Raw genomic sequence first — 13,424 nt, 5'->3', positions numbered from 1 at the left:
AGTTTTGATCGAATTTCACTACTCTTAAAGCTATGATTCCTATATCTTGAAGGATCCTTTCCAAGTATACTTCGAAATATGATCTTACTCTCCCATAATATACGTTCATCTGCTGGTTACAAACCGTCAGATGCTATCAAGGAACGTTATACAATGTAGCGGTTGGACAGGATCGGAACAAACCCACGGCAGGAGTGGATCACGTGGTGCACAAGAGAATGGCTTTGACTTGGCCAAATTTGGCCTGTGTACAGCTGGTATTTGTGTACAGAAGAGGTAGCTGTACTCGTAGTTATTCCTTGACATTGTAGTCGTACAACTCACGTTGTACTTAATTTGGCTTAGCAAATAAATCACAGTTGTAATTTTGATTTTATAATTTCCCTCCAAAAAAATCTTGGATATTAATTTTGACGACCATGAATACGTTGTAATTAAGCCCTTACTCATAATACCCTTATTTATTCCTTCTAATTTTCGATAATGTAATCTTTGATAATACACATGTTTTAGAAAGTTCAAAAAAGGGACAATTTTTGTCGGAGCACTTTTTTTTAATACAGAATAATTGCCTAAAAATTGGGTTGATTGCAAGAATGGTCCTCTATTATTGGGTACTATTAGTCTTTGTCCTTTTAAAAAATTTTATATAATGGATTATTTTATCTCGTTACTATATTAGTTTCCTATATGCAAGAGTATATATATGATTGGATATGCTAATCTGATTAATATTTTGTAGCATATGTGATCAACATTAATTCAATATGTGTAACGATATAAAATGTTGCCTTGACACTCAAATTTCAAAGGTGAAGAAGAACAAGCATCAGCATATGCCAACAAAAAGAAGAGGGGCCTACAAATGCAATTGCAAGACCATCGTCTCACTGAAAAGCCCATTCCAAGTCAATTGAACCAACACAGGGAACATTTGACCTCAATGAGTGAGGGGGTCCGCCACAAGCTTTACAGGTGTAAGGCTGCCTGCCTTTAGTACCCACTTTGAGGGTGGCGATTCCTAACATGTCACTTTTGGTGGAACAGACATGGCCCCACCCCCCTTGACATGTGTTTGCACTAAAACAAAGGCCGTGTGTGTGATTGGGACGATACCTCAGGTTGACCCATCTTGATCCTGCCCCTCCTTCTTCAGCTCATCTACCGTCAGAAGCATCCATGGAGTTGGTTCTCCAGCTTAAATTTTTGAAACCAGCTGAAACCCATCAACAAAAGCACATGATAGATTCTGAGAGCCATGTTAGAGTGTCGCTGTGTTTATTTATGATCCTAAGTCCAACTTGTATTTGATTGTCGAATCCAATTAATTATGCAAATATTCAAACTCACCTGAAACATAACTCACATTATTGTTTCCCTACTTGGAACTTTCAAGTGGGTTGAATAGACGTGGATAGTCAGAAATAAAGGGGAAAAAAAGTAGGTAGCAGATGTCCTAACCCATCTCAAATGGATCAGATAGGTGTTAGTATAGAAAAACCACTTGTTGGCATGCCCCCCAACCATATCTTATATCAAAAGATCAGATAGGCCAGGCTGGGCTTAAAGCTTCTTTTTATTACCTTAAAGTAAACATCTTTACGGCACAGCGGGCCCATGGACTGGGTGGCACTCCAGCGCGTCGAGACGTATCCTGTGCCGGCCGAAGTAGAACAGCTCCACCGTTGGCCCACCAGTGTCAGAGGACGAGCTCGTCATGTCCTTCGACCAAGCAAATTAATTCAAGTTAGACATGGTTCGGATGAAATTTGAGAAGCTCGACCTGTGTCATCCATACATTAAAAAAAAGAAATTTATCATACATACGGTTAGATATGATAAAATTTTCTTGTCATCTTGCAACTATGACAAAAGCATACACCAGTAATATTACACGAATTTTTGAAAGGAGATGACATTTTATCTTGATATTTTTGGATCAAGCAAATACTGAAGACAAAAAGGGTTAAACTGTTGAGAAATTACCAGGATGAGTTGCCGACCCTCGTGAAACGTCCCAACTCTTGCCCATGGATGGCACTGCTGCTTGTCATCCCGACTTAAACTTAAGACTTAGCTCGTGACTTAACTCACAAATGGGGATTTGTCATCAGGAGAGATGCCACTTCCCACTCCCAATTAGGATCCAGATCACGAGTCAAGTCTCGGGATAAGTCTTGAGTTCAAGTCGGAAATGAAATATCTTCTCCATCAGATAGATATCTGCAAGCATTTAGACAAGCCAGCAAATTGATTCAATACCTGTTAGATAACTTGGGCGGCCCACTGTCTTACGGTGTAAACATCTCACTTCTAAACATAACGCCTGAGATAAGGCTTTCTAATAAAATCTTGAAGTAACACGCATACAATCACATGATATGGCACAACAAAGACATCATTTGACAACATCGCTTCTGCCTACGGAAAACAACACTTCAAATGGATTCAAAGGACGTGTGACTCCGCTGCCAAGAAGTGGCGTGCTCTCTGAGGAAATTAAGTCACCCGCCATTGAACAGAGGTTTGGCTTCCAGTGACTCTGATCAAGGAATAAATATCATTCCAAAAGATGAAAAGGACACAAGGTAACTATAAACTCCTATAGTCTACAACGGTCACTTCATCATCTGGAGCATCAAGATCTTGGTAACTGCAAACAGAAGTTATGATCAGCTCTAATATATATATATCTTCACAAGGAAGATAGCGTGAGGTAATGGCGACATGATCCTGAAAGCAAGATTCAAGTCCAAATATTCAGAAGAAACAAAGTGCAAAGAAAAGGGAACCCTTTCCCATCAACTGTTAGGCCAAGAGAAAACACAGCTGTTGAAAAGCATTTTTGTTCTTGGGATGGACCTAGATGCAAGTAATATAACACAAACCAACACAAGGGAGGCTACCAACCTTCTTATTCGACGGGGATCATGCCGAAATGCTGAAGGTATAGGAAGAATTGGAGCTGGACCACTCACTTGTGGACCAAGCCTTCCCTTCCTACCACGAGATCCACCATTAGACTCAAATGATGATGACCCACCAGTCTCCCTCAACATGTGCATGGCAATCTCCGGTGGGGCAGGGATAAAAGGTCCTAGTGGCCTATGTATGATACAAAATGCTTTCACAGAAGATCAAATAGAAATAAAAGTTTGATGGAGGAATATCCAAAGGGAATGTTGACTCACCCAGCACCAGGAACAGGCAACAACAATGGAGGAGGAATATCCGAAGGAAATGCCCCATGCAAGCCTTGTCCACCATAAGCATCATATAGAAGTTTCTCATGATTCTCCCCCTCCAAGCTACCATTGCCATCGCGAGGGGAGTTGTCAGACCTATCATGCCTGTCATCATCTCTATCATTCCTGTCAAGATCTCTGCGATTGCCACGTTCATCTCTAAGGCGGTTATCTAACAGTGGCCTCCGTCTTTGCATTTTCACCTTCCGCAGATAAGTGCAGTGTTAAATTTATACAAAATTACAAGAATACAAAATCACAATTATAAAAATCCACATGCAAGTGACTTTCAACATATAGGCATGCAATCCTTCCCCTGGTGTAAATAAGTAGCAAAATAGCTTTACAAGAACACATAGGGCAAGCAATGAATAAAAGAATAAATTCACAAATTATAAATGGATATGTTAAACTGTTAAAATTCAAATTTTAAAGTCCAAAAAAAAAGGAAAACAGAGATTTATCATTTTTTAACTTAAGCTTGGCTTTTTTATTTTTAAAATTCCAGTTTTCTTCATTAGTGATATTTCATTTCAATAGATTTAGTTATCTTTTTGAATGAAGCCTGTTCCCCTTTGCAATCTTTTGAATGAAATCCTGATTTTTTTACCTTAAAAAAAAAACAAAATAGCAGTAGATGTGGTCCAAGTTTAGAAGATCAATGAAAACATATGCATGAAAGAAACATCCTTTTGAGTGAAGCCTGTTCCCCTTTGCAATCCTTTTAATGAAATCCTGATATTTTGACCCCAAAAAAAAACAAAATAGTAGTAGATGTGTTCCAAGTCTAGAAGATCAACAAAAACATATGCTTGAATGAAACATGTTAGCATGATCATGCACAAAAGAAGTATGCTTAACCAAAAAAACAAAAAAAGACCCACCAATGCAGACTGCTGCATGACAGGTGTCCCGCCTGGTGCATTGGGATCACTGCATTGGAGACAGAAGAAAAGTGATTTAAGGTCTCTCCATTATAGCCCCAAATTTTCAGGTATGATATAAGCTAATTGCTTACTTCATATAATTTTGAAAATACAGATCCTCTCGAACTTTCGAGGTGAGCTCGATCACAAGGTCTGGGTGTTTCAGTCTAAGATGCTTATGAACATATTCGGGAGCATGGAAAAGTTTCGTGCAGCCCTTAGCTCCACATCCATACTTCCAGCCATATTTTTCATCTCGTATTTTCCTTACAAAAGGATCTAGGGCCTCGGTAGCTGCTGCATCAATCTTATCTTTGGCTGTCAATGTTTCCAAGGGATCCTGACCTTGCAATCTTGCCAGCCAAAATGAATCAAGTTTCTTCTCCCAGTCAGATCCACTAGCATTAGTTCCATCATGAGTCTTATTGTCAACCCTAACATGTCGAAGACCCTTTAATTCAGATGTCTCCGACATGCCATAGTAATCCAATCCATGGATGCGCCACAGAAATGTGATCAAAGTATCTAACAATTCGACACCTTCAAGGCCCTTGACAGTAGTCAGGCCACGTATAATGATAATTCGCCCCATGGATCCCCCACGAGATTTCTCTGCATCCAACTTATCATGACCACTACTAGAGAGGACATTATCCTGTATACCCTTCTCCATGTCAAGTTTACGGACCAAGGCCTGAGCTTGTTCAATGTCAGCTTGAATTCTCCGAGGCTCAGAACTGACTGGGTGTGCCTTAAGGGCAGCAGAGTGCAGATCATTTTCTTTTGCTGGCCCCTTATTGTGCCTTCTTCGTTTTCCATTAGTGTCTGCCTCATCTTCAGAGTTTGGTTCACTACCATTCCCAGATTTGCTTGTTGATGAAACTGTTACTCCAGGACCACTGATGACATAAGCAAGGGGGAAAAAATCATAGCACTATCTTTTAGAGAGCACAAATAGGACAGCGAAGAAAATCTTACAGGTCAAGTGTCCCGCTCTGCAAATCAAGCAAGAACTCCTTTGCAACAGATCTGGCCTGTTCTTTCCTCCTGTAATAGCATGCAACAAGCATTAATAACGAGTGTGAAGATAACAATAAATAGGCAGAAGCATGGAAACGTTGAAACCAAGCTAGCAATAACAACTTGATGAAGAGACATGCACAAAAAAGTCATCTGTTTGAAGCATAATAAAATTGCAAGAAAGAAATCCTTCAGGTAGAACACCTCAAAAGGCATTCCAGATAAAGTAGCAACAATCTCTAATTACAGGTCAATGTAGTTTGCATATATCAAAACTCACCTTTCAATGACTGCTACCAAGTTAGTTGGATGATACTTGTCTTTCAGCCTACACCAATCAGAAGGTAAAAAACATTATATAATGTATGAGGACTTCAAATATATCACATGCATCGTCTAAACGTAATATTTAGATAAATGTAGGCATCATGTACCATTGCTCTTCTTTATGAGCTTCAAAATAAGCTCGCTTCTGCGTGGAGATGTACTCTGACCTGTACTCCTCATATCTACATGACCAGAACTACAGTTGAGTGTTCATACTAGCTAAACTAAGAAAAATCAGAAAATCAATCAATTCATTGAACTGGCCAAAAGAACAAGCTCAGTGACATCATTAACAATGCTTATAAGAAATTCCCAATTTAAGGTGACAACTATTTTCCTTTTGATATGTACCTGCGTTCAGCTTCAGCAGGAAAAATATCATCTTCAAGTTCTTGAATGAACTGCTTATATGACATCAAACCTCCCCTGTAACAAAAACTGAATAAGGTTATAACAATAAAAACATTAGAATTGGCCAATTATACATGAAGATTTGGAAGGTACCAAAAATTCCAGTAGAGATAAAAAAATTGCAAGAAACAAATGATCATAATTTAAATACAGGTTGAACTGATACATACTGATTGGTATTTACTGGTCTGACCAAGCACCAATCATGGATCATACATCTTGAGACCACTTGGTTACCCATTTTTTATCATCTTTTTCCATAACACTGGATGGCACAGGTCAGTATACCAGTTCGTTCTTTGGAACAGTAACGGTTCAAAAGGTTGTCAACACTGATACTGGACAGATATCTAATAGCTTGCATATCATACAAAATACTGACTGACAAGATCAGAAGTTCATCAACATGGGGAACAGAGGCGGTTGGAGATATATTAGAGAGGGAGAAAGATAGAAAGGGAAAGAGAGAGGTGGGGCAATAGATGGATGACAATTAGGCAACAAAAAAATTTCAGTACCTTGGTCAAAGTGTTGTAGCAATAGATAGATGATTTTTTTTTCTTTTGATCATAGCATACCATTACAGAACGATTCTTTCTCATGATCTAAACAATTAGGTTAGAGGAAAAATAAAGAAAGTTGCAGCTTGCAACACCAAAATATTTATCAAGACACGATTATAAACAACTAATTTGTGTGGCTATAGCATCACTTATCAGGAAGTTCCCAGCTTCTTGGTCAGCTCCTTAAATAACAAAACAATGTCAGCAAAAAGGAACCACTAAGGAACCAAGAAGAATGGAACAATAGGTACAGATATCAGCATATAATACTAAATGATACCAACAGATAAACATCACTATGTAGGTTTACTATCTTTTTAGGTTGCAAAACACTTGTATTCTAAGATAATTGCAAGTCAAAATGAATGTGTCTATGCCTAAAGAATATCAACAAGAAAAATCTATCTATTACACAACAAAAAAGAGACTTTTATTGGAACAACATGACAATAAAAAAAAATAAACCTTAGTTAAATTAGTAATAGGGACCACAACAAAGCAATTAAACTGCACTAAAAGAAGGAAAACTACAAACCTTTGAATAACCTCAGGGCCATCACCATAATCACCATATCCTATATCAGGCCAATCTGACAAATATCACAAGAAGAATCCTAGAATTTCAGAAACTAATCAGCACAAAAAGGATCAGACAGAATGAATAAGCTCTACTGTAAGGTATCTTCATATAATTACTAAATCAATTTAATTTATTTCAAGATACCGTGAACTAGCAAATACAACTTATTTTACATAAATGCTTGTAACAAGAGGCGCATGCATGAGCACTCAGGACAAGAGAACCTTCAATATGGTAACTATTTCACATGAAATCTAAAGCAGATGCGGAAACCACTGAGTTTGATGAAGCTTGCAGCTTTGACAAGTTTGGTTCACATTTGAAAACTAAATCCAATCTACCAAACACCAATGTTAACCTATAATGATGAGCATATCCAAGAGTGGAAAAATTAGCAATTGGTAAGAATGCCATGTCCTAAATCCAAGATATGAATTTACAGATCAAACTTTGAACCAACAAACCAAGACAAGATAAGCTTACATTTAACAAAGCTGTCTTTAAATTGATCCGCCTAAATTCTGGGATTGAGCTAGCCTTCTAAAAAATAAGTTCTCCTTGATAAATATTAAATCAAGCTACACATGGCTTGCAGTTAAAATGTAATGAATGCTTGATGCAATTTACAATTGAGACTGAGTTCACCAGAGGTTGAATTGGACCTAAAATTTGCCATTTGAGTCCAAATGAGTCATAATCAGTTTAAGTTCAATCAAGTCAGTTGAGAGTCTTGAATAATATGTGATAACAAAATGTAGGTAGTTGATTTTTCTTTCGTCAAACAGTATGATGAAATCTCCATGATCAAATTACTTGTCAAACTAATTAATTTTCAATTTTAAGCTTTGGCCACCTCGATACCTTGTCACCATAACATTATAGATCTTAAAAGTCCTATCTAACAACAAATTTGACAAGGATTTAATGTATACCATTATTATTTAATTGCCTCTTTCTTCTAACAGATGAAACCTGGTTTATATTTATTGCCTATAGTTGACCAAAAAACAAAAAAACTAAGATCCAGTGTTCTTACATCTCCATCTACATAACTGCTTCGGATCAGCTAACCTCTCATTTGATTGTTGTAATTTGACTCTTCGAATAAGCATTGCTCCTTAAGTTCCAAGTCACTATAAGCTAAAATTTACATGTTACAAGAAAATAATTTTGTCACAGCCTATAACAATGTTGATAGCAGTGATTGCAAATTGATAACAGCTGCTTCTATACAGCTATGTTGCAGGAGCATTAGCAGAAGCAATTGCAGCAATAACAACTACACCTTATGTCCCATAGTCCTAATACCTATACAGCAAGCAATCCACAACCCATGAATGACCCAAATCCAGCACAATTGTTCTAGTCATGAAACTTAGTAACAATATCATACTATACTTTCCAGAAGAAATAGAATTAAAAACTTTCACCATTTTTCCTCCTAATACAGCAGTACACATCTTATCAAACTTAAATAGCTTAAATTCATAAAGTTTGCACCAAAACCTTGTTAAATAAGCCTATAAAATGTAAGAATTACATTATGTATGGATAACTTCTTTAGACCTGTAAAATGCCAATCCTTCATGGATGAACACCTATAAGGAACTTCTCAATATGAATTCCTCAAAAGCTTGTCCTTATATAGAAGGGAGTCCTAAAGTATAGTACATTATTAGCATATCTTCAATTCCATAACCAGAAACCAAGAAATGCTGCATGAACAATTACCAGATGGGCGATTTGTATAGCGACCATGAGACCTCTCGTCTCTGTACCAACCTCTACGATTGTATCCACCACCATAATCATAGCCATATCTATAATTATGAGCAAATCATAGCATCTTAATAGAGCCCCACACAGGTAATCTGACCACCGGAGCTTGCGAATTGACACTAAAGGAAAAAAGAATCTGTCGCTCACCTTCTGTCATCCGGTCCATAACCACCTCTCGGGCTACCTCGACGCCGGTCATATCCACCGTCATCCCTCCTAGCTCGCTTAAATGGCCCAGGCGGAGGGGACCGGCGGGGAGGCGAATGTCGGCGTTCACGGTACGTCGGTGGGCTCGGGCTGCTCCGCCTACGGTACTCCCGATCCTTGTCGTCCCTCGGCGGCCCCAGAGGCGGAGGCGGGGGAAGCGGCGGTGAGCGGTTCCTCGGATCGTGGGGATCATCCCGCCGGCTCGGGGGCCAATCGTCCCTCCGCTCCCTCGAATCCCTGTCCCTCCTCCTCGGAGGCGGTGGCGGCGGGGAGGAGGACCCGTCGCCAGGGCTCTCGCGCGGCTCCGGCTGGCAATCCCGCCCTCGATCTAGCGCTTCGGCGGGCGCGTCGACGACCTCCGCCATGAAGGGGGAGGGGCCGATCGATCTGGTATCCGAAAACCTAGAAAAATTGGAGGGGAAGCGCAGCGGGAGACGAAAGAAGATATGGGATCAAGTGGGCGATTCGTAATTAAATGCAAATTGGTTCCTTTAGTGGCTAACGTGGAGCCTCGTTGGTGACGGGCGGACCCCCAATCCGCGAATCGGGTCCATGTAAGCTCCGAACCCGAGACATTTATGAACCCGAAACAAGTAATTCATAAAATTTAAGTCGCGTTCAGGTCGAACACAAGATTTATGCACATCAGCTGAAAGATTACATGATTTGCTCTCTCATAAAACCTATAGATCATATAATTTCATCAAAATAGATTACTATGTTTGTCTAGGGAGATATAATGGGAAGACAACTACCCAATGCCTGAAGTTAGAGTTATTGAGTACCTTTATTGAAAATGGAAGGCCTAAGAAATTAAAAATATAAATACAACGATAGTTGACAGGCACCTCGGAGTCGATGCCACACACGGACATGGTACGATCTCAAGAGAGATGCAACTGGCTCGACAACGACACGTGGCCATGCTTATGCCGCCCAAAATCGTACAAGGTGGCATCGCGCTACGTGAAATAATACGGAGCGACTCGCGCCGTCCGAAGCATACGGACTAGCCGCCCGAAGTATCGACGATCATTAACGACCTACATACAATCGACCTCCTGCGACAAGTATAATGTCGACGCCCTGGTCGGTGCTAGGGGATCAGACCTTAAACACTCAACAATACTTAAAAAACTAACTTAAGCTTTGGAGGAGTCGAGTCAGGAATCCCCCTCCCTACATCGACATATTGTGCAGAAAGGTAATGCCGAAGAGGTAATTCGAGCTCCACCTTGGGTCGGCCCAGGAGACACTGGCCCTCGACCTAACGTGCAGCCTCGTTCCAAATCCAACTACAGCTGGTAGATCAGCACTTAGACGAGGTCCAAAGGGAATTCCACAAGTCCAAGGAAAAACTTAGGGAAAGCACCTCAGCAAGGTCCCCCCCTTCGTCCAGAAAATTCAAAACAAGCCCATCCCTCTCAACTTCGACCTCCCGATATTGGAGGCCTATGATAGTGGCTCTGATCCAATAAAGCATGGCATCGCCTTCAGGGCCCATATGGCCCTGTATGGCACCTTCGACGCCTTGATGTGTCGAGTGTTTCCTACCACCCTCGGAAGCTCGACTCGAGTGTGGTACAATCGACTGAGGCCGTCTTCGATCTCGTCTTTTGACCAACTTGCAAGGGAATTCAAGCTCTTAGCCAACGTGTAGCCCAAGCCATCCACGATGATCCTCCTTGGGTTAAGCCAGAAGGAGGATGAGTCCCTTTCCCTCTTTATCATGTACTTCGCTAGGGAAATTCAAGGGGCTCCTAACGCCTACCCCTCATTAGTCATACAAGTATTCATGATGGGCCTGCAGTCCACAACATTCTTTTGGTCATTGGTCAAGAGGTCGCCAACGACCATCCCCGAGATGCTCCAACAGACTAATCAGTACGTTGTTGCTGAGGCGCTAATGGCAAGAAGGTATAAGGAGTCATGCAAAAGGCCCCGCACGGAGCAGCCCCGAGGCTCATCCTCGGGACCATCTAGGAGGAAGCTCGACAAACCCGATTCGTCACTCCCAAGGCCCCTCTACCACCCTTAAACACATCTAGAATGTAGATTTTTCTCCAAATCAGGGAGAAAGGGCTCTTAAAGGAGCCCAACCCATTGGAAGACTAACAACGCTCAACTAATTTTTGTCTCGGTCAAGCGACAAATGCCTCCCTTTCTTCCAAGTTCTAAAGTGCTCCAAGGACTTCATGTGGACCCCTAAATGTGAGGAAGCCTTCAAAAAGTTGAAGGCGCACCTCACCCAACTACCTCAACTCACCTTTGTCGTCCCGGGTGAATCGTTCAGTTTGTACCTCATGGTCTCCAACCATACAATTAGTTCAGTGCTAGTACGATAGGACACGAGAACACAGTGGCTCATCTATTATGCCAGTCACGTCCTGAGCGGACCCAAGGAGTAATACCCCCACCCCATCGAGATACTGGCACTAGCCCTAATGCAAGCAGTAAGGAAGCTATGCTTGTACTTCCAAGCCCACATGATAAAGGTGGTCACTGACCAACCACTCAGCAAATCTTCTCCAAGTTCAACATTTCTAGCCGGATGCTCAAGTGGTCGGTCGAACTCAAAGAATTCGACAACCAATACCTCCCGAGGACTGCCATCAAACCCCAAGCATTGGACGACTTCATTTCTGAGCTGCCCCCCATAAAGGAAGCCGATGGTCAAGGACACACCAATGAGAGATGGACCTTCTATGTCAATGGGTCAGCCATCATAGAAAAAGGAGCAGGGCTCATCCTATAGGGATTGAACAACCAATTGTACGAGCACGCCTTCCGCTACGAGTTCAAAGCCACCAACAACGAAGCTGAGTATGAGACACTATTGTCGGGGCTCTGACTCTAGAGTTACATGTGAAAGAGCTAGAAGTCTTCAACGACTCACAGTTGGTAGTAAGCCACATCAATGTACTTGGCTGTCAAAGTACTTGGCTGAAGTACGCCGACTCACAAGTTGCTTCCTCTGTCTCTCCGTGACAAGAGTCCCTCGGACGAAGAACACAAAGGACGATGCATTAGCCAACTTGGCTTTTGTGCGGGGAATGAAGGGACAACTCTTGAGCATCAATACACTTGCCTCCTGAACCATCGTGACCCAATACATCGTCGCAGTAGAAATCACACTGAATTGGATGGAGGAGATCCTCTGCTACAAGAAGGATGGGACATTACCGGTTGACCAAGCTGCATCTTGTCGACTTAGATACTCCCAAGCCTTATACTATGAAATCAACGGCCAGTTGTATCGTAGATCCTTCAGCCAAACTCTCCTTCGATTCCTAACGCCTCCGGAAGTTGAGATGGTATTGGCCGAGGTCTATGAAGGCCTCTACGAGGAGTGCATCGACGGACGAACCTTGGCCTTCAAGATCCTCGGGCGGGGCTATTATTGGTTGACCATGCACTGGGATACTATAGCCTATGTGCAACGATGTCAATAATGCCAAAAGCATGCTTGGATACAACATCAACCCATAGTTCCTCGACCCCAATCGATAGTGCTTGGCCCTTCGCGCAATGGGGAACGGATCTCCTCGGCCCTTTTCCCCCTGCCTCGGGATAGCGAAGGTTCTTTATAGTCAGGGTTGACTACTTAACAACGTGGGTGGAAGCCAAACCACTAGCGTCCATCTAAAAAAAAAATAGGTGGAAGGGTTCATCTAGAAGAACATAATAATGTGATTCGACATATTGAGGGTGATCATCACCGACAACGAAGCCCAGTTCAATAACTCTATATTCAAGGAATTCTGCCAATTTTACGTGATCCAGCTAAGGTTCAGCTCGGTGACACATGATTAGACCAATAGCTTGGCCAATGTGACTAACTGAGCCATATTGGAAAGTCTAAAGAGAAGGGTCGTCGAGGCTTATGACACTTGAGTCGACAAACTTTAGAGTATCCTATGGGCATCTCAAACTACTCCCAAAATCGCCTCGAGCGAATCATCGTTTAGTCTAATGTTCGGCACCAAGGCAATACTCTCGCTTGAGATAGTCTTCCTGACCCTTCAGATTGAGAACTTCGACGAAAGCACATCGGAAGAAGGGCTCCGAGCTAACCGTGACCTCGTCGATGAATGAAGAGCTGAGAAGCACCTCCACACCTTAGTGTACAAAAAAGCTGTGGCGAGACTTCACGACCAAAAGGTTCACCCCCACCAGATTAAGGTCGGTGATCTCGTCCTACGCAAGACCGAGATTAGTGACCCTATTCGAGCCTCGACTGCCTCACGACATTGGAAGGCCCTTATCGGGTGATCGACATGGGCCGAGACGAAACTTGCTGCCTCACAACATTAGAAGGAAGTCGATTGCCAAGGACTTGGCACATATCCAACCTAAAGAAGTTCTA

The 13,424-nt window shown here is 41.8% G+C and overlaps 1 protein-coding gene across 5 annotated transcripts; it reads right to left on the bottom strand.

Moving 5' to 3' along the window:
- Nucleotides 1-813: 813 nt before the first annotated feature.
- LOC135584057 (serrate RNA effector molecule-like) lies at nucleotides 814-9,497 on the bottom strand. Of its 5 annotated transcripts, none has more exons than XR_010487455.1 (14): nucleotides 8,999-9,497; nucleotides 8,804-8,892; nucleotides 7,028-7,082; nucleotides 5,870-5,944; nucleotides 5,626-5,700; nucleotides 5,472-5,519; nucleotides 5,150-5,218; nucleotides 4,264-5,070; nucleotides 4,130-4,178; nucleotides 3,192-3,448; nucleotides 2,911-3,105; nucleotides 1,987-2,223; nucleotides 1,584-1,783; nucleotides 814-1,216 (listed from the first exon to the last, which is right to left on the bottom strand). XR_010487455.1 is itself a non-coding variant. In XM_065111345.1 (13 exons), the coding sequence occupies exons 3-13, from the start codon at nucleotides 8,658-8,660 to the stop codon at nucleotides 2,593-2,595; spliced, it is 1,713 nt and encodes a 570-aa protein (XP_064967417.1). In that variant the 5' UTR covers nucleotides 8,661-8,729; nucleotides 8,804-8,892; nucleotides 8,999-9,033; the 3' UTR covers nucleotides 2,312-2,592. The 5 variants fall into 5 exon arrangements, 3 of the variants coding, with proteins under 3 accessions (XP_064967417.1, XP_064967414.1, XP_064967416.1); XR_010487456.1 differs by having other exon boundaries at nucleotides 1,584-1,722; XM_065111345.1 differs by lacking the exons at nucleotides 814-1,216; nucleotides 1,584-1,783; nucleotides 1,987-2,223 and adding exons at nucleotides 2,312-2,653; nucleotides 8,639-8,729 and having other exon boundaries at nucleotides 8,999-9,033.
- Nucleotides 9,498-13,424: the final 3,927 nt, after the last annotated feature.

This window comes from Musa acuminata, chromosome BXJ2-6 (assembly GCF_036884655.1).
Source record: "Musa acuminata AAA Group cultivar baxijiao chromosome BXJ2-6, Cavendish_Baxijiao_AAA, whole genome shotgun sequence".
NCBI classification, from domain to species: Eukaryota; Viridiplantae; Streptophyta; class Magnoliopsida; order Zingiberales; family Musaceae; genus Musa; species Musa acuminata.
The sequence above is the reverse complement of the archived record's forward strand: the minus strand, read 5'-3'. Positions and strand labels throughout refer to the sequence as shown.